Raw genomic sequence first — 21,187 nt, 5'->3', positions numbered from 1 at the left:
CCTTTATAAACCAGCTATGCTCTTGGATTTTTTTTTTTTGGTGTTTGAGTAGTTCATTTCTTCTTTTAAACCTGCTACTTACCTTGGGGTTCTTGGTTTGCTTTTGGCAGCTCATCCCCAAGCAGCCACTCACCCCCTCAGCCAGTGAGATGGGGAGAGAATTAGAAGGCTAAAGTGCAAAAATTCATGGGTTAGGATACAGACAGGTTAATAATTAAAAAAGGGGGGATAAAAGAACCCACAACAAAGCACATCAAAGAGGTAAAAAAGCAAAACCAAGAAAAACAAGTGAAGCAAAAGCCATCTCTCACCTCTAACCAGCCAGTGCCCAGCGTATGCATGACACCACTACCACAAGGGTTCATATACATCAGGAAAGCACAATAAGAAGGAAAAACAAAACAAAACTACAACAAACCAACCCAATATTTATTTTCCTGGTGTATGGGACTGGTTATTTCAAGCTTCCTGATGACCTCTTCAGTCAAAGAGATGGAGGTTAAACCAGCGAGTCCATTCCTTAAGGCCTGATTTGAGGTAGGGAAAGAAAAAAAAACCCAACACATAGGTGGCTACTATTTGTGAAAAGCAAAGAATTTGAGTATCACTGCTGAGCCTCCAGCACCCCATGCCCAGGGTCAGCCCCACACCTGTCTCTATTTGGTGGGTTTTGGCTTGGTTGGTTTTTTTGCTGGGTGTGATTGAGGACTTTGTCAGGGGTTTCTCCTCTCATCAGCACAACCTGCAATGGCTGGGCTGAGTAGCCTGATAGCAGCACAGACAGCAACTGCAGTGTGCCTCAGGTTAAAATAAAATAAATAAACAAGGAACTAAAAAAAGCCACTGAGTGCCACGAGGTGCTGCTGAAGGGTTTCAACTACCTACCATGGGCAGCCATCACCAGCCCAAGGCTGCAGCTGCTTCCATCAGCTGAGGTCCACGGGATGAAAGGTGACAGCAGTGGGAGGAGATGTTGCCCACCAAGGCACATACCAGGGGAGCAGCACCATGTTAACCTTTTACCTGGTACACACCAAAACCCCGTGGGTCACGTTGCACGGGCACTGGTTCAACCTGACATCGCTCCAGTGCCTTGGTTGGCTCCTGCGCAGCTTTGGCCAGGCCCTGGTGCCAAATGTGCGAAGGGCCTTGTTCTGAAGTCTTTGCCCCAGGAGGGCAGCCAGAGATGGCAGATAATCTGGCAGATAAGGCTTGTTTACGTGGCAATGATTCCCCAGGTCTAACCAGGAGCATTTTCGTACCCTGCTTGGTCTCCGAAAATTCCTGCATTACCCACTTGGGCATGAAGGGTTGCAAAACCCAGCTCACCCTTTCCTTGGCAGTGAGCAGAGGTTCCCTATGGGGAGTATCCAGGGAGTATTCCAGCTTATACTGCCCACAGTAGAGCTCCCCAAGGCACCCCACTGGAGCTGAAGGGTGCTGAGCATCACATGGGACATCTCCTGCCAGCACATTGTCCTCCGGCAGTTTTCTAACCCATCCCCAGGGATTAACCACAGCTTTGCAAATGTTGCCACGCCATGGCAACCATGTGCTTTGCTGCATCAGTGTTTTGTCATGAAGTAGTCCAGCTTGAATCCAACAATATTTCCAGTGTGGAAAAGTTGCAAGCAGTGCTGTAACCACGTGCATTGAGCATCTCCAGCTCCTACTGCTACCAGCTACAGCAAAGTTGCCTCCATGTCCACAGGGAAGGAAGCAACCCAAGTCCCACTAGTGTGTGGTGACAAGGGACAACCCCAGCCCTACACTGGTAGCCCTGAAAACAGCGGCTTCCAAGAAGAACCCTCTGCATGTCCTCCTCCCCCTTGTCCTTCAAGGTGTCTCATAAATGGGGGTCCTCTGGCAAGTTAAAATGCGGCTGGAAGCAGAGCGTTGCCTCACTATTGTCCTGCAGCAGGGAGAGACACAAACCAAAACAAATGCATTTCATTTGCTTTTATTTAATTAAAAAAAAAAAAAAAAAAAAAAGTCCAAGTCATTGCAATCCCAGTTAAATACAGAGATTTACAAATAGGTCCAAAACAGGACTAAAATATTCTTTGAAATGCTGTACTTTTAAATATTGTGCTTTCATAGATACATAAGAAAATTAGCATATAAAAATACTTTACAAGGAATACACTCTAATATATGGATAAAAATACACATTTAAGTAATGCATTTCATCTTCATATCATTCAAAATGCATAGGAAGGGATACAAGGACCAAGTTTCTTCTTCCTCCTTTTTTTTTTTTTTTTTTAAAGCCTTTAATAAAAGTCTTCATTAAAAACCTATGAGAAGCCCCAGTGAGCTTCCACTGCTCAGAATATTGCATATAAAAACACTTTCGGCTGCACTGTCAATGCTCCACAGTATCAATTATGGCACATTATCTAGGTGTGGCAGCAATGGTATGGGATATTGCATACTCAAAGAGAAAATGGCTACGACGACAAATAGCTGGATGGGGCCGGGCACGTGTCTGGAAGAAACACCCTGACATGTTGTGCTGTCACAGAGGGATGTCAGGGATGGACAGTGGGGGGACAAGTCCTGGCTCAGCAAAGCATCACACCTGTGCTGTACACCCACCCAGCAAAATATGGGCACCCCTTGAGGTGGCAGTGGAGGAGCCAAAAGGCTGAGCAGGGAAGGGGCGCAGTGGGCTCGGGGCTGCGGTGTCCGACTGACAGGCTCCTCCACTCCACTGTGCATGAGCCTTCCCAGGGAAAGCAATGCCAGGCTCACGCCACCAACGGGACATGAACATCATCATAAAGTGCTAAAGGCGGACGAGGGCACTGATGCAAACATCACAGCCCCTCTTCCACACGGGCTGGGGGCTCTGGGGAGGGAGGGGAGCATCATGCTTGCAAAGCCACATGAGGCCAGCAACAGGCAAACACACACTGCCCAGCCCACAGGGACACAACCTCCACCTAACGAGGGGCTTGTCATGCCACTGGCTGATGGGAGACAACAAGGTTTCATTAATTCAAAACATCGGGGGCTGCTCTGGGAATTTCACTATTCTGCTATTTACTTGCAGCCACAGGCCAGGTTTGCAAGCAAGAGATCTCCATAAAGCTCAGACAAACAAGGTGGTTTGGGATTTGAGCAGGTACTCAAGGCCTTTACCCTTGGGTACAGCCTCTACTCTGTATTAAGTACTGCAGCACAGGTAAACACATTGTTCATGGGAATCCATGCCAAGACAAGGTGCCTCATCCCACCATGGGGCGAGCCAGGCCTGGGGGGCAGTGTGGATGGGGCTGTCAGGAGGCAGCTGCAAATACCAATTTTTGAACAAGAATTGAATCTAGCCACTCTCAAGCACATTTTGAAATGTCTTTTTAACCAGCGCTCTCCACTGCCCTGCACCGGGAGTGCAAGGGGCTGCAGGAATTGTTTTGTCAGGAGTTTTGGAAGGATGGACATGGGCACAACATAAAAGGAAATGCATTTCAGTCCTGCTGTATGCAATTAACTGAGCAAACAAGGAACATAATAGCACCATGTGTGTTTATAGGATGGCCAAGGCCTTCAGGGCAAGGAGGATGTTGGAGGCAGGACCCTGCACACTCAGTGGCTGGGGCACAGGGGGATGTTCTGCCATGGGAGATGGCTGTGGATGCTCCTTCCTCCCGTCAGCAGCTCACCCCATCGCCATCGCTGCCACAGCCCCCAGATGCGCATCCAGCTCTGCCCTTCCCAGCAATGTTTGGCGGTCTACAGGCTCACTGAAGACCCACCTCCCCACTTGCAGGTTATGGTACACACAGCATTTACAAATACCAGTGCAAAAAACAGGAGAAACACCCCAAATACCACAATGGCTCAGCAGAGGCCCTGGGCATCATCTGCTCTGCTCCCACCGCTCAGAATGTCTGGACACTCGCCTTGACCTCAGCTCCGTGGGACACGTGCACCGGCAGCTCTCTGTTCCCCTCCGAGGGAGCGTTGGCAGCCATTGCCAAAGGGTTTCGGCTAATCACCAGGTCCAGCTTATCTCCAGCCTCCGAAATCAAGGGAACAGCCAGACAGCAGTCAAAGTCTCTTGTTCGGATGCGATTTACCTGTGGGGATGGATTTAGGATGTGCCATGGGGAGGAATAACAGAAAGATCGTGTTTGTTAGTCAGAAAATTTAAAGATTAGTGCTAAACCCCCACCTGGGAAAACACACAATGTTTGGGGATCCCTGATTCCAGGTTCAGAATGGAGCAGAGCGGAGACACCCCTTTAGACTGAGCATCCTTGCTTAGCTGAGGAATGATGCAGTAACTGGCAGAGGAAGGGGGAAAAAAAAGTCTGGATCAGGCATGAACCCTGACCCCCAGTGCCTGGGGCAGTAGTACAAGTATTAAGCTCTACAGGGCTCAAAAACAGTTCTCCAGTTCAAGCCTGTAGAGAAAAGGTTGCCGTTTTACATAATTTTTTTGCCATCATGGCTTTTACTGGCCCTAAATTTGTCGTGCTGAGTATTCAGCACCTAGAAAACAAATAAAGCCATGAGGCTTCTGGAAACCATTTGCCAGCTCAACCAGCAGTAAACTGAGACTATACTGAACAGTTTCTGCTTCATCCCACAGGAGCCTGGATGCATTTTGTGTAGGCTCATGAGGCAGCTGCAAATTCTCTCTGTAGGATTCAACAGTGAAAGCAGGTACTGCTGGCTCTTGCAGACCTTCAAGTGCATTTCTGGGCTGGGTCATCTGCAGAAACCACCTGGGTAGGGGCTGGATGAGCCCCTACAAAGCTTCCATCCCAAACCCTTTCCCAGAATTAATGCATGCCCACGTAGCTGGGCTCTCTGATAGTACTGGTGTCTTGGTGTCTCCCTGTGTCCACACAGCTGACCCCAATACTGCTCCTTACAGTGTAGTAACAAGGGACAATTTCTAGCCATCTAATGGACAAGGAGCTTGTTCTGCCCTTGCTCTATGTCAGCCAGACAGTCCCAGTGCAGAAGTGCCATTACTACAGTGCCATGCTCCGGTTAATCCATCCAGCCAAGCAGCAGAGGGTCTGTGACAGCAGGGACAAGGTGTTCCGCTGGCCTTCAGGCACATCACCGTGCCCACGATCCGCAGCACTGTGAAGCATCCTCAGCAATGCACCTCTGTACTTCTGGAGGGGAGTCGCCCGTACCGGGTCTGCAATCCCTCACTCACAGCTCCACATGTCAGCGCCATGGCAATCACCTCATCTGCTCGTAGGTGTGAGCTGTGCGGCCCAGCATGTGCAAGGAGGGTGTCGAAAGTTTCCATGCCGCTCTGTTTAGGATTTTGGGCACACCTCCCAGAGCACTTGGCACTCGCAAGAAAGCATCACATCCAACATGGAACAGAAAGGCAGCACAGAGCCTAATTAGCTTCTTGTTCATTCTTGCACCATCTTTTATTTGAAGCTGAGAAGGAGTAATTGTATAGCAGCCAACTGGCTAGAGACCATAACAAGCTTAAACAAGGATCCCCACAGTGCTGCCAGTCCTCCAGTTACCTGATGTACATAATATATTGGCTCTAATCCGACTGCTAAGAACCCCCGCCTAGAAATCAGTAAAACTAAACATCTTTCTGATGTTTCCAAATATGGTCACAATATCTACATTTCCAAATGGTGGCAATTTTTCCATTGAGGTTGCACTTTCTTCAGTTGCTGTCTGAGTTGCCCCAAAGCTAAAATAGTTGGTTTTCATCCATAAAAAGCTCCTCTCCAATCTCTAAATCTCACCACGCTCTTTCTGTCCCTCTGGTAGTCCGATATGTCCAGGACACACATTACTGACTGTGCTTTTGGCCAGAGTGTTTATTCTGTTTCTGCATCACCTATTTCAGATTAAGTCTCTTTCAAAGAAAAATATCCATTAAAAAACACTTTGCTTGAAGGATGTGTTTCCTAGAAAACTCTTTTAGTTGTCAAAGGCATGCACAGAACTTCATGAATATTACTTAACTCTGCAAGGGGCTTCACAGGAACACGCATCAGTCAACATGATCTGGTTCATCCAAAAACCAGGAAAAGGATTCAGGATGAGGAGAGGAAGCAACACAGTTTTTTGCTTGTTTTGAGCTGTCCAAAAAGGGCAGTGCTGGGACAGACTGTGTCCTGGAATAGGGGTACCACCTGAAGGTACTACCTAGTGATTTCTTATTATAAAACACAGGTCCCACTGAATGCTTGGTGGCTAAGAGCTCACCTAGTTGGCTAACTATTACCTTTCATTAAAGTTAGTGCTGTCATGGATGGGTCTCACTTCTCTCTTCCTCTCAGCCACTCATTCACTCCGTCCCAGCCTCCAGAACTGCATTTTGCATTTATTACCTGAAGCACTCTGTCATATGGCTTGAGGCCACACTGATCTGCTGGCCCATCCGGACGGACCATATTTACATAGACACCTTTCTCTAGCAGGCCATCCGACAAACTGAATCCGAAATCTTCCCTCTCCGGGTCTTTGTGGAGTGTCATCTGGAGAGGCAGAAACAGACAAAGCATGTGTTAATGCAGCAGAGTAAGGAGGTGATGTACAGGGTTGGCAGGTTGGCAGTAGCATGGGTAATGTGTGCAGACCTACAGAAATTCTGCTCTGTGTCTCCTGGGCAGATTTTTCTTAGCCTGTGCAGTTAACACAGATTGAGCCTTATTTACCTGACACCATCACCTCAGGAAGATCACATGGAGAATTGCTTTGGTGGCTGGCATAAAACCAACCCCAGGACAGTCCTCCACCCTTGGACGTGATAGGAAACATAAGCAGGGTAATAAAGACAGCTGCTGTTTCACCCAAAGAGCAACAAACAAGTGTTATTAATGGAGCATCTCCTTCCCTGGCCAGGTTACACCATGTACCCTCTGTGTGTGCCAGGCCACTACATGAAAAATTAATATGTTCTTGGGGAAATTTCAATGTAGCGAGTGAAATGTGAAAACAGCTCATTTTTAATACATTACTCAGCAGGAGCATCTAAAATTCTGCATATTATTCACAAGTTCTTTTCAGAAAACTCATATCAGCAAGTGTTGACGTACTAAGGACAACAAATTCATAACCTCATCACCCTTCCCTTGAGCACATCACACTTTGGTCTTGTCTAAAGCAGGAGAGCACTGCTGGAACTGATTCCCCAACACTACCAAAATCTCCCTTTGCCTCTCATGAACTGGGAGTGCATCTCTACTGTGGCTCTAACTCCATAATTGTGCTCTTGGCTGGGTAAGCCTCATGGATGTGCAGTTCTTGGGAAGGACAATGCTCAGGATGACACACAGGAGCAGCCCACCTGGCCTCAGCCTCATTTCCAAACAGTCAACACCAGTTGCTCTAGCAGAATGAAGAGTCACCCTATAACATGCCTAGTTACATAGCTCTCCTCCTTCAGGTATGAAGGAGTTTTATTTAAATACACATTTGCCATGCCCTGAAGGGCAAAAGCAGATCAAACATGAAAAGGTTGCTTTTTCCACCTACCATAACTGCAAGTTTTATTCTAAAGTCACACTAGGAAAGAAAAAGACAATCAAATTCTTGAAACCTCTCCAGCTCCCTTCCCTGCTTGCATTCTGCTTCAACAGTTAATTACCTTTTCTAATTCCTGCTGCCTTATGCCATGCTTAAACTGGCCACATTCATCTCGATGCTGAATTCAAACCAGTATCCCACCATTAGATTCCTACCACTGTCATCCCTACAGGAAAGGCTGGGGATGGGGTGGAAGGGGAAGGAAAATAAGTTATTTTTTATAAGGGAAGTGGTCTACCGAATGGAGTTTGTCACAGGAAAAGGGCTGATGGGTCTCCACAGGGACATTTGAGCTCTTTCATTTTTATCTGTAGTACCAATTAACGAATTCCAGAACACAAGGACCTGGAAATCTTATACATTAAGACAAACAGCAAAGCACAGGTTTGAACCCTGCTGAATCACGGCAGCTAAATCCAGTTACTCTTCTGAAGAGGCCCTTCATCTTAATCTGACTCTCTGGAAACCTTTGCTCTGGCCTTGGTGAGGTCCAGCTTTAATGAGGAATATTTTCTGGGGATCCCCCTGAACAAAGATTTTTTACAGGGTTGTAAACTTTCTACAGCTTTAACCATCTGCAGTGCTAGAACTAGACTGACCCTTGGCAACACAAACCTTGTGAAACTCAAGGGGAGTCGGGGACATGATTTCCTGCATCTCCTTCTCGATCTTCTTCATGTCCAGGTTCCTCTCGTTCTTCTTGGCAGGGGAGCTGCTGCCCTCAGTCTGTCCATCGCCACAGCTGGAGTTCGCTTTCCTCAATGGGCTCATTCCAGATGGGTTGACAGAGTCCAGGAGCAGCTTGCTGCCCTCCAAGCCCAGGTTGTGCACACTCCCTGTCATGATGGATGCCTGTAAGGAAATGGCATCATGTCACTCTGCTGAGCCAGCAGTAGGAAGAGATGGACAACACAGCAACTAAAGCGGCACAGACAACAACAGGGCAGTACCATTGTCCTCATTAATCAGAAAATAACTACCAAAAATCTCTTCCTATTAGCTGTACAAGCCATTTCCAGGCCTCGGGAGCCTGCTTCCAGGCCTATGGCTGATCCACTCTGTGCTCTCCAACCCCACCCCAACAGGGAGCTTTGTCTCAGAAGGAAGGACTTGTGAAGCATCTCGGTATTTTTCAATGAACCCTTCTACACAAACAGCACCAGAGAGGCCTCATACTGTGCAGGAACCATCTTGACAGTCAAGAAGAATGAATATCCCAATCTCAGGGGGCTCCCAGAGGAACCACAGTCTGCCTGGCTCTCCAGCCTACCCCTGCAGGCTGTAGGTCCCCACCAGTATCACACAGTGCTGGCAACGGCCCAGGGAAGTCAATACCTCGGACTCCACTGAGGCCAATTCAGCAGAGAAATGAGGATTTTATCTGTCAGTAAATGGGAGCTGTCACTGAGCAAAACTGAGTTAAAAATATGAAATTAAGTAGTATTTAAGCTTGGTCATCCTTGATAGAATCCATTAAAAGATGCCCCTAAGTAGATTCAATTCCATTTGGCAATGCTTTTCAGTAATGAGATTACATTGATCAAAGCTAACGAAGGAGTCAAGAATCCAGTCTGTGGTACCTCAGCTGGCTCCAGGTCACAGAGTCCATTTAAACAGCGAAATGAAAACTGTAATTTCCAAGTTCAGTCTTCAAGGGTCTTCAGTCCCATTAAATGTCAAAAGGTAGAAGAAAGGAAAGGAAAGGTAGGGAGCAGAGAGCAAAATTCTCCAATGCTAAATGTGGCAAGTCAAAGAGCAATTGCTCATGTGCACAGGGGAAATATCACACAACTAAGTCTCTAATCAAGACCCTCCAGCTCTTTGCTTCAAGCTGGATCAAAGTCAAATAAAGTGAATTATGGTGGCAGTAGGAAAATGCCAGCACTACCCACGTTATCCCAAACTGGGATGGATAAAATACAGAAAATCTTTCAGCTTTGCACTTTTCAGGTTTGGGCAAAACTCAAATACCTGCTACGTGCTGGAAGGACACTGACTTACCACATACTTGAAACACAGATTAACAAACAGCAGTACAGCCAACCAGGGTACGTTTGTTCACTGACCTCAGGCAGCCTCAACACCCCCAGGGTGTTGTGCTGTGCTGTACCAGCACCACCATTGCAGAGCCAGGGAGAGCAGAAAGGTTTGTGCACGCTGTGCTGCTGCCCTCCCTCATCACTGCAAATACCGTAACCAACCAACAACAGTGTTTGACTCCTTCTCTGTCTTCAAGGTACTTAAATCCTTCTTGCAGCATCATAAGCAATTTCCCAGGTGCTTTGGGTTTAATGCAAGCAGCAGAAAGGGCAATTTCAGACTTCTCCAGCCTTGGCTGCCCCACGTTATTTTTCCCATGTCTTGGCTGCCCTCAAAGCAAAGCAGGGACACACGCTCCACTAGACATACTGGAAAAAGCCTGTTTCTACCCATGCCCATACTCTGGAAGTGGATTGCTACTGTGTGTGAACCTGTTTCCAGACTACCCTGGGTCACCTTGCAGGGCTCTTTTTTTCTTTTCAAATGTGAAGCATGAAGAGTCAAAATAAAATAAAATAAAATCCGTGACTGTCATAAAATCACAGGGGGGTGAGAGCTGGGGCTGAGAAACCTGCAATATAGCAAAAGCCCCAGTGAGCACTGCACATCCCACAGCATGCCTCAGGAAGGCTGGGCACATGGCAAGGGAGGAATGGATCAGTGGCAATTTGGATTTGATAAAAGGGGAGCTGAACCCATCAGACTCCTGCTAAAAGCACAGCACTTCTCTTCTGTCACCATAACTTTCAAAATATTCTAGCAATGTGCTAAATACACCAAAACTGTGGAGGTGCTCAGCTTTCATTAAAATTCCTTTTTATGTTTAAAAGCATTGCTATAACTGTCAGACCTCCAAAACCTGGAAACAGCAACTGCACCTCAGATGCCTGGAAAAGAAAAGGGAGTCCAAGAAATCCCTTGTTTCTCATTTAGGTACCAACCATTATGCAGAAGAAAAACATCTGTGCATCACAGAAAGGGGTACTTTCTCTTGAGCAGTCAACAGCTGTTCAGAAAGGTTGTTAGTGGCTGCCTAAACTCATTTCTAAATACATTCATGTCCAGGAAATAAGTGATCAAGGGAAAAAGTTATAGTTTGGGGAGGCTGGGGATTTGGGATTTTGTGTGTTTTGTTTTCTTTTTAAGTCAGCATTTTCTTAAGTGGCTAAGATAATAAAAACAGCATTTCATGCTTCAGCACAATAAATTTAATTGAGATTTCCTCCTCCACTTACAGTTGCTAAGGATCAAGGAGGAAAGGACAATTAGTAAGTCCCTTGTCACCACACAGGCCAAAACAGGACTTTCCTTTTCGACCTTCAATTAGTCAGAAATTGCCTTTTTTCACTAAAGCCTCAGCAATATGCAACTGTGCATAAAACCAGTCCCACTGGGAATGATGGAGGGCACGACCCAGGGAGCTCTCCTGAGTCATCTGCACCCAGAAGGCAGAGGAAAGAATGGGCTCATGGGGTCCTGTTTCTCCTAAGGAGGGGAGCAACACAGGCCCCATCCTGCTGGATAGGTCTCACAGTCTCAAGGGAGGCCTTTATTTGCATCCCATGACTTAGAAATCCAGGCTCCTCATCCTATAACCGGACACAATAACATGACCTCCAAAGCATTTTGGATAAAGAAAAGAGAAAGTGGTTTGTGAAGAGAGGAAACACCTTTATTTCTGCAGGAAGCAATTACTTTCTCAGATTTTTCCATGGGGAAGGCTGGCTGAAAAGTTTCCAATTACCTATTTCACTGAAACAGTTTCCGGCAGAGTGACAGCTGAATGCAAGACATATGTTGTGCCTGCCTATACTTGAAGCAAGCCAAGGCTTCAGTCCCAGTGGGGGCTTGGGGGTTCCTTTTGCTTGGCCTTCAAGTGCTTTGGACAGACAGTATCCTTCCAAGCAGAGGGTTTACTGTTGGATAGGGAAGACTTGCCAACAGTCATGTGAAGATTACTGGCCAGCAACAGTTCGTGAAAAGAGCGCGGAATTCCTGGCGGGTAAGACATCGGCTCACGGAAAGAGCACACACAAGCAACTGTCTAATGAGACACAGTTACCCATGAGCACAAACATTGACATGAAATTAAACCCAAACCCTTCTTCACACCACTGGCAGCACAGGGATGCTACAGGCAATTAACAGATCTGGGCAAACAGTCTAACATTTATGGAAAGAGCAACACAGTCAGATCAGCAGCAAATTCAGAAAGTGATTTACCTCAATCTCCCTCAAAAGTTCAGACTGGCCGCATGTTTCCAAATCCTCCAAAGCTTCTCCAAAAACACGCCAAAAATTATCCTCATGAGTGGTCTCAAGGCCATTTTGGCGGTTGGGGTATCTGTTGTAACGTAGGAACCAAACATTGTCAGCACTCTTCTGCAGCGGGATGAAAGCTGCAAGGCTACAGCAAGTGTCTCACCAGTAAAAGCAGACTTGAAGAGTCTTCATATACAAAAGCAAACAATATGAACTTTTCAAACAAGAGTCCGCATACGAGACCTCCATGCATTTACTAACGGGGCAAGTGTCCTTCAAAGGAAGAATTAAGTTGGTGTAGTAATGTCAGAGTTCAAAGGGTAAATTAAAAAGTGCCTGTAGGAAGATTGTAGGTTTAGGAAGACGTTTTGGTGAAATAGAGAAGTGAAAGAAAAAAGGATGCATTATGGGTAAACCAGGAGCCTCAGAGACTGTTAGTACAAAGGCTGATGGGATAGAGCTCAGATCTGAGACACAGAACACCTGAGAAGAGAGAGAAAAACACAGAGGGTAACAGACATGGTGAGAAAATGATAAATACATTAGGTCTCTATGAGAGTAAATAATGCAAAGATGTATATAAAAATGACTGCCCTGGGCTGAACAAGCAAACGCACACTACAGCCAGCAGTATCAACAGTGTCACGTATAACCCATACAAACCCAGGTTCATTTGCTTTGGGATGGCCAGTGAACTGAGCTGTTACTTTCAGGAGGTCTTTTTTTTGCTGTATAGCAGTCTTGGCACTTAAAGCTTTGTAAAGTTTGCCACCACTTCTGTCTACAACAGAGAGTAAGGTTAGAGAGAACCTCTCTCAGGCTGGTACAAACACACATTAAAGTGAACACCGTGTGCTAGGTGTTCTGCAATTTTCCCCCTTGGCAGTTTCAGCATCTCTTATCTCTGACCACAAGCCAGGGTCAATTCTCAGATCTCTAATTCAAACAGCAATTAAACATGCTGAAGTCCTCTGAACAAGCTAGAAAAGTAGGTGATGCTGGACACTGCTTACTGAACACCAGACTGCAAAACTCAGACCAGCAGTGTTCAGCTTAACAGAAGCCTCTTGAAGGAAACTGTGGTGTTAAATCCAGATCATGATAAACCCACTAATGTGTCATGGGGAGAGGCCCCAAGGGTACGGTGACATCAGAGCAGACCTAATGCATCTTCTACATTTCTTACAATGAGCTGCATGGACGAGGCTCTACCTCTGCAACATCTGGCAGCATCTTGCATGGCTCATTCAGCTCTGCAGATGGGAAGGGATGCTCATCCACCACAGCCACTTAGCAAAGTCAAAACATTTTACTTGGGTACAAGTCACAGAGAGATTGGCCTCCATTAAATATATAATGACCCCCTGGGCTATTAATAGAGCTTTTTCCAGATCTCTAACAACTGCAAGGTTTTTACCACATGCTTTGCCTTTTCATCCACTGGTTTAAATGGTAATCTGTAGCCAGCAGAAATTCACTCACACACACTTTTGCTCCTTGTGGGTGGCCTTCCTGGAGATAGCAGTATCTGACATGGCTTATTGTATTTTAAATTCACCCCCTACCTTTCATCAGCTTTTAAAGGACAGTAGCCTTTCCACCAGGCAGAAAGGTCAAATAAACACCCAGCAAGACTTTATAAAAACAAACCCAAATTTCCCCCCAAAAGGAATTTTTGATTCTTTCCCCTTACTCATTTCCTTCCTCTGCTCCCAGGTTCCCAAAGAGGCAAACGTCCCTTCTAATTACCAGTCTCTTGCCTCTCAGAGCAGCAATATACAAACACATCCAGGACACGGATGAATCAGAACAGGCTCCCACACCACTGGGTCAGCAGGCTTTTCCAGGCTAGAGGCAGTCAGGGTTAGAGACATTTTGTTTTTCTCCCTAATAAAAAGGGCTCAGTGGCATGAACCATTTCACTTGCACTTTGACATCAGGGCTCAGAGTCCTCATTAGGGACACGGGGGCTTCGAGCGCTCGGATTTGCCAAATTCAGCTGTCGGCGACCTCGCTGTGGGGGCCACGAGGGATCAATGACCTCTGCGAGCTGGCTCTTGCTGAGAGGCAAAACAAGAACAAAGTCTCTGCCGCTGCCAGCCTTCCTGCCAGTTTGATCATCTTTAAATAGGTGGAAATGGCCATGAGATGTTCTAAGGGTTTTGTTTGGACAAACAAAAGTTAAGGAAAAAAATAAGAAAGAAAAAAGGACCGACAGTAACAACACAACACACACAACTATGGGGACTCTGGAGGATGTCAAGGGGAGGGGTAGTTTTGAAGCAGTGGGGCTTTTCCACTGAGTGTGGCTCAGCAAGGGGCAGCCTCTGGCTGAGACAAATCCATCAGGATTTTCACCTAAAGTAAGGGGCAGCTGCAGCCTCCTCACAGGCCTCAGGAGGTGTTAAAGGATTTTTGCCACCTGGCTGAGCTGGGGGATTAACTTGACCGTGTTCATTCAGCATAGCTTTGTTTGTGGTGCTGGAAGAGCCAAAGTGTGATGGAGAGAGAATCCAGCCACTGCTTTGGTAGATTTTAACTTGGGCATGCAACCTCACACTGATCCTCTGAGTACTTTGTTTGGCCTCTTTTGCTTCGTAGCATTGAGCTGTTGCAAAGCTACATCCTCACTCAAAAAAGTGTGGTCAACGCATGCAGGGACAGTCCTGACCATATCTATTTATTACACCTAAACTATGAAAATACTGCAGCCTTGACATGGCAGGAGTAAGAGACATGGTAGGAACCTGTGGTCCATGCAGCTGAGACCACCCTAACTCCAGACACAAATGTACACCTGGCCATGGCAAAGGTGTCACAGAGCTACACTCAGGTAATGTGGAGGTGGCTTAAGAGAGCAGGTTCACCACCCCAACATCCCTCCCCATGGTTGCCCAATACCAAGACTGGGACATCCCTGGCTGCTCCATCACATTCCCAAGACTGGGACATCCCTGGCTGCTCCATCACATTCCCAATACTGGGACATCCCTGGCTGCTCCATCACATTCCCACACCCTCTTTTCCCTGTGCAGTGACACCCACATTTCCAAACACATCTCCCTACCTCCTCCCACGCCTCCGTACCTGCTGGGCTTGTCCCAGTCATCTTCACTGAAGCTTCCATCCATGTAGGGGTAGTTTTTTCTGGGGTCCCCTGGAGGGGTGCTGCTCTTCTGCCTGCTGTGTCTCCATTCATGTGGATGGAGGGCTATGCCCGCAGCCTGAGGTATGTACGTACCTAGGGAAGGCAAGACGGAGTGGAGAAAGAGAAAGGGTAATATCTGGTCAGAAACCCCAAATGGAGTAAGTCATGCTGATCCAGGAGAGCCTCCTTCACTAGGTCCCAAACCTGAGGCCACATGGATTGCACACTGCTTTCATCTCAGTCATCCTCAAGTGGTTCTTCTTCCCATTTCTTCTGGCTTTAACCAAAGCAGCTTCTCAGGATCTTGACATGGGGTGCCCCATTTCTCCTGTGCTGCCTTGCTTCTTGGTAGTTTTATGGTGTGAGTTTGGGATCCACAGACCTGGGAGTACACACACCCACAGATGCAGATCCTGTCCCTAGCCAGATCCAGCCTTGGCTAATGGCTCTTATTTCTACATTGAACCCAGCAGAAATGATGATGTTGAATCAGTCACTTTTAAATACAACAAGTCCTTCAAAGGGCAAAGAGAAGATCCTGCCAAGATTCCTTCAGCAGGCTCAATCCCATTCTTTTTGAAGGATTTGGAGGCTTGAATTCTATTAGGAAAAACGTCTTCATTTATATTCTCAACTGTGTTTGGGTCCTAATGAACAGCATGAGAAAGGTAACAGAAGAGAAAAGGACAGCAGCAAAGAAACTGCATCCAGAGCAGCCAGAAGCAAGAGTCTCCCTTAACAAATGTAATGGTGCTGAGGGTACCTGGTGGTGGTCACAGGTCCAGTGTGCTCAACAGTGGTAATGAGAAACAGTCAGCACTGATCCTGAGAGCTGCCAGCCAGTTCCCTCAGACCTCCCATGCCTTTGGGATCAGCTGGTGTAGGTACAGGAAGCTGCTTTGTGTGTGAAAGGCAAGGAATAAGGTGAAAATCTCTGCTGGCTCATGTGTCACATTTGATAGGAGATCAATACGGACCATTAGGATGAAACCAGGCAAGTTTTGCTATGTCTGCCCCCATGGACTTTTCTATATTGCAGTGTTTTACTCCAGAGGTGCAAATCCATCACTACCAAGTCACAAGATCCCCAGGTCTCATGAGGAGTTTCCTGAACAGAAAACTTTCAAAACAGACCATTCCTCAGCAGTGTCAGTTCCATTTGCAGTGGAAATAAATCTCCCGAGTCCCCTGCTCACCTCCTACTGCCCATTCAGTGTTTCAGAGAAATCCTCACAGCCTTTCCAAGAAAGAAACACCGTACGCTCCCATCGCACGCTGTGCCAAGTGAACAGGAAGAAGTAACCGAGAAACACATAATTAAGGGAGATTTGACCTCCTAAACAGCTAAGAGCACTGGAAATACCCAAAGACAATGCCAACACTTTCTTTGAAAATGCCAAGGCCTGTTATTTCACTTAGCTGAGTGTTTCCTCTGTATGTTTTTAAAGGTTAGACTGCTCTGGAAAGAGCCTCAGGAAAATCACTTGCCAACATCTCACAGTCAGGAGCACTCACTGTCTGCCAGGGCAGGACAAGGGCCCTGGATGCAGGTTCTTGCAGCGGCTGGGCAGCAGGTTTGGGTTGGGTGCAGAGTGGTCACTCAGTGCCATTGTAGATTCACCTTCTCCTTTCAGGGAGAAGAGCTGGATCCTTGGGATTCAGAGCCACCTGGTGGCATGTTCCCACCAGGCCCAGCACTGCTCCCCCACCCAAATCCTTCCTTGAGCCGTTTCCTAATGCTTTGAATGAACTTAAAACCTACAGGGCTGCAGAGCCTGACCTGCAATTCTGTATTTGGGGTGTGAATTCTAATCTCCAGGCTCTGCACATCCCAGGTTTCTCTGCATCGTGCCTTCCCTGCCCATCCCAGGGACAACCCTGCGTGCCCTTCTCCCTGCTTTCCAGCATCCCTCTTCCCAGCCAGCACCAGCTCACCACCATGCAGCCAAATGCAATTACCAGGGAAGACAAGAGAGCCCATGAAGCAAAGCTGCAGTTTGTGGATGTTGGGCAACTTGGCACCAGCCTCACAACCCAGGGCTCTGTGCTCAATTACCTGTTCTCAATTTACCAGTAAAGTAATCACTTTCCAGTGTCCAACTTGTGTTAACATTCAATTAGATGGAGAAGGATTGCAGCATTATGAAGGCCAGGGGATTCCTCCTTAATGAAGCCTCCAGTCCCAACTGTGCTCCCAAATTAAGACTTCAGACCAATGGAAGCTGAAGGAAGACAGGAATGGGGAAAGAGACACCCAGGCAGTGCTGTCCTTTGAACTTCCCTAAGCCAGAGTGCAGTGAGCACAGCACGCACCTCACTCAGCACAGGGAAGGTGCTTTGCAGCAGCATCCCACAGCATCCCTCCCTGTTTTCAGATTCTGTTCTGGACAGCAGTCTTTCCACCAATTTCCTCTTGCAGTGTCAATTCAGAATTTTGCTTTGTTTCAACACAAGCTAATACTAGCTTATGTCACTAAATCTGAACTGGAATAACTTATTTTCTAGTGCTTTACTCCAAGTAAAAATCTATCCCCATGACTAGACCATCATCCATGCCAATTCCATATGTTTGCCAGAAGCTACAGCTGAATAAACCTGGCCTCGAAGCCACGTGTTCAGCTGATCACTCACCAGAGAGTTAGAGATACTTTCTTGTAGTATTACCTTAATTATTTTGTTAAGTGAGTGCTTCTAGTCACAAGACATTCTTGTGGATTTTAAAACATCCTGAAGAGGATTAGTATGTCCTACAAGGCCTCTCTGGAGAGTTAAATGTGAGCTATGGACCAGATACTCTGTAAAACATATCACCAGTGATTACTGCCTCTGATTATGTGAATTAAAAAGTGCTGTAATGGTTTTGAGAATTATGAGAACAGTATGATGCCATATAAGCCAGAAGAAATGTGCCAATAAAAGCCTAAACCAGATACATCAACTCAGAGCACCACAGGAGTGCATTTTAAAATACATGTTGTTCCTTGCTGGAAGCGAGAGACCATGAAAATGTGGTCAGGCCACAGGCTTCAGCTCATGTTTGGAGACAAGAGTCAGACAGACCACACAGGTTTGGAGGCTCTGTCTGTCTTTACCTTGGCCCAGAGATCCCTCAGAAAAGATGACTGGCTTACCTTGGCTTCCATACCCAGCATCAATGGCAGAGCCATCCCAGGACTCCACAGTATTGTCCACACTAGGAATTGCAGTGGAGTATATCTCAGACAGCTTGCTAGTTTTCTGTGAGTCTGTCAGTTCATCTTCTGGGTCGCTCACTTCGTTTATACTCCCCGATTTCTTGGGATAGGATTCTGAAAGCAGAACATCCTGCTTTAGCTGCACGAAGAGCAAGCCTCAGGGAAAAGCTCCTGCTGACACGGGAGCAAGCCCAGGTACCGTAAGTCTTTAAAGTACCTCTTTAGCTCTTCAAAAGTAGCTGAGAAAGGCATGTGCAATGAAGCTAAAAGGATTTAATGCATTCCTCTTATCTCAAGCTGAATCAAGAAAAAAAAGCCTTTCTGGGTTTTTAGCACACAGAACACAAGGAGCAGCCATGGGGATTTGAGGATTACCACATATGAGAGAGCTGGGACCTAATCTCAACTCACACAAGCACATCTTCTTGTGCCTTTGGAAGCTTCCTCCAAAACAGCCCTGCCCAGAGAAGTGTTGGCCCTTGCAAGCAATACCCTGTAGGTTCTCTGGTCTCGAAGGGCCTCCTTTATACTCAGAGCAGCACCAGGGCAAGGTTCTGGCTGCAAAATTTGCTACAAACTGTTTTAATGAGATTCCAATGACTAAGCAACCTGATCCCAACCACCACCACTGAAGTTATAGCCCCCTCCCAAGATTGTACAACCTTGTAGCAATTCAAGGCTAATCACCTCTCCAGAGTCTCCCATGCAGTCTCATGACAATAGCGGAATTTCTGGGCCTGCTATTTTGAGGCTGAATTTTCCCTGATCAGTGATTGGAAAATGGAAGCTGAATGTGAATGATAAAGCTCAGACCTTCCCTTTCATTATTTTAGTACTAACAGGCCCTTATTATCATTATATCAAATTCCTTTTCAGGCAAAAGCTACGCGAGGAATGGTTTCTCAGCACAAGCATTTCTCTGTACTGAATATTTTAAAGTCTTTGTTGATTAGATATCCTGTTAGCCATCCACACCCTGTACCTCTGACAGGAGGGATAAAAAGCCCTATGGAAGTCTGCATTTGTCAATGAGAACAGATTATTTTACCAAACAAAGCCCAGTGTCCTGAAAGTCCCTATTTTCCAAGCATTCAGAAGATTGCTCACCATGATTAACTCAAGATTACCTTGAAATTTCAATTACACCTGCTTCATTCTCAGAATGATTAACGAGTCTCCAACTGGCACCTGCATGTCAATTATTTCACTGAGTGGCTGTGACAGTGCTAAGTGTCAGCAGGGGGAAAAAAAGAACATTTCAGACCAAGGATCACGACACTTGGCTACAGGGGAAGAGAGTGGAGTTTCTTGAAGAGAAATCAGTTCCCCAGTTCTACCTCTATTTGCCAAGTCCCCACTCCCTGCCTGGGCTTCCACCATCTGTAAAATAGGTCCATTCCCCACATTTGCAAACTGCATTGAGGTCTACAGAAGTTCTATGTTTAAGAGTGATGCCACTTCTTCAGATGCAGGACAGGCATCCCATGGGACACTCTTGCTTGGAAAAGCTTTATCACTTGATTTAATTCCCACAGCACTGTGGGTGACTGGCTGGGTATGTCCAACCAAATCTATGCAGAAGCATGGCACCCCAAAAAAGAAGGAAAATACTGGGTGTGAGGGAGACAAAGAATGAAGCCAGAATGCACCTGTTACCCTCTGCACTTGATGAAAAAGCCTCTGTTTGGCTGTGATTAGGCAGTCAGGGAGAAAAGTTTTTGCAATCCCTGGTTTTGCCAATCACCCCTCCATCCCCAAAAAACAGTAGCCTGTCACTAAGTATGCTTCTGCTCTTTGATACCATGTCAACAACTGCTTCAAACCCACAGGGCACTTGGCAGGGAAATGAGAAGGGGATTTCTAAGTGAAGTCTGGTTTGAAAGATGATCTTAGGACTCTAAGCCAGGAAAGAGATGTAAAGGATTTATTGCCAATTGTTTTCAAAAAGCTGAATTAAAGGTGGGAGGTTTTTTTCATGGATTCTACCAGCTCAGAGTCCCTTTGCTAATTTTGGAGGGTTATATTTTTTAAAAATCCCACATTCTTCTACTTTTAAAAGCAAATTCTGCTTCACTTCTGTGTGAAACACCCACACAGACAGGGAATGGCAACAACAGTACAAGGTGTCAATCTGAAATAAAAATTACTATCATCAATAAACCTGCTGCTTCACCTCTTCCCAGCATCACAGAGAGCCCCTGGGTTGCTTTTTCTTTCATCTGTGAGTCACAAGGTTGAGAAACACACACCTTTTCTCTGTGTGCGCAGCCATGCCCATGACCGCGCTGCCTCATGTCACCTTTCACAACACCCTTCCATCACCTGGGGTCCCTGCTGGGGTGTGCCTTTGCCCTCCCACCCCAAACCAGGCTCCCTAACTCACTCTCTGTTTGCTTCTTGATCTTCAGGGTGACCGTCTCTCCCGCCATCTGCAGCAGGTGAATGGCCTCGCTCAGCGGTTTGCCCTTGAGGCTCACGTTATTGATCGCCAGTATCCGGTCGCCGATGTGGATGGCTCCAGTTCTGGAGAGAAAAGGCAGTGTCACAAACGCCAGAGAAGTAATTTGCCTCTGCGAGACAGGATATTTGGTTGTCACTTGAAGCAAGAGCATGTTAACTCTCAGCACTTTCACATATGTCCTTGTTTTCTCTTGGTACACTGTATACACCTACAGATGTATACATCATGACTAGGAATCTAGGTCCTCCCCATCTTCCATGTGTATATACATACGAATACACGTGGGAACACAAGAATTACACAAAATCCCAGGCCCCTCAGGGACTGGAACTGCAGGTCAGTTTACAGTCAAAACTCTTCAAAGCAACATGGTTAAAAGCACAAGCACTTCCAGCGTGTGCTGTCCACCCGTCATCACACATGGAACTGAAGGGCATGTTCACGCTGACAGAAAGAAACTATGAGACAAACCTGGAAACCTATTGAAAAAAACCCAAAAACAAAATAGCTCAACACACAGATTACAGCTGCGAGCTTGAGCTGAACCAGTTG

General features: G+C 46.5%; 1 protein-coding gene across 5 annotated transcripts in view; it reads right to left on the bottom strand.

The window, feature by feature from the left end:
- Positions 1-1,944: 1,944 nt before the first annotated feature.
- Positions 1,945-21,187, bottom strand: part of GRIP2 (glutamate receptor interacting protein 2) — a 258,982-nt gene continuing 239,739 nt past the window's right edge. For 4 of the 5 annotated variants that reach the window (XM_050312920.1, XM_050312922.1, XM_050312919.1 and 1 more), the window contains 7 exons: positions 20,558-20,697; positions 18,112-18,288; positions 14,920-15,073; positions 11,794-11,914; positions 8,146-8,382; positions 6,333-6,479; positions 1,945-4,082 (listed from right to left, as the gene is read on the bottom strand). In XM_050312920.1, coding sequence (XP_050168877.1) covers positions 3,885-4,082; positions 6,333-6,479; positions 8,146-8,382; positions 11,794-11,914; positions 14,920-15,073; positions 18,112-18,288; positions 20,558-20,697 — 1,174 coding nt within the window. In that variant the 3' untranslated portion in view covers positions 1,945-3,884. Of the gene's footprint in view, positions 4,083-6,332; positions 6,480-8,145; positions 8,383-11,793; positions 12,316-14,919; positions 15,074-18,111; positions 18,289-20,557; positions 20,698-21,187 lie in introns of those variants that run through there. The other variant, XM_050312924.1, reaches the window with a different exon arrangement.

This window comes from Myiozetetes cayanensis, unplaced genomic scaffold, assembly GCF_022539395.1.
Source record: "Myiozetetes cayanensis isolate MyiCay16 unplaced genomic scaffold, myiCay2020 scf18, whole genome shotgun sequence".
Lineage (NCBI taxonomy): Eukaryota > Metazoa > Chordata > Aves > Passeriformes > Tyrannidae > Myiozetetes > Myiozetetes cayanensis.
Note: the sequence above shows the minus strand (reverse complement) of the source record. Positions and strands in the feature narration are given on the sequence as shown.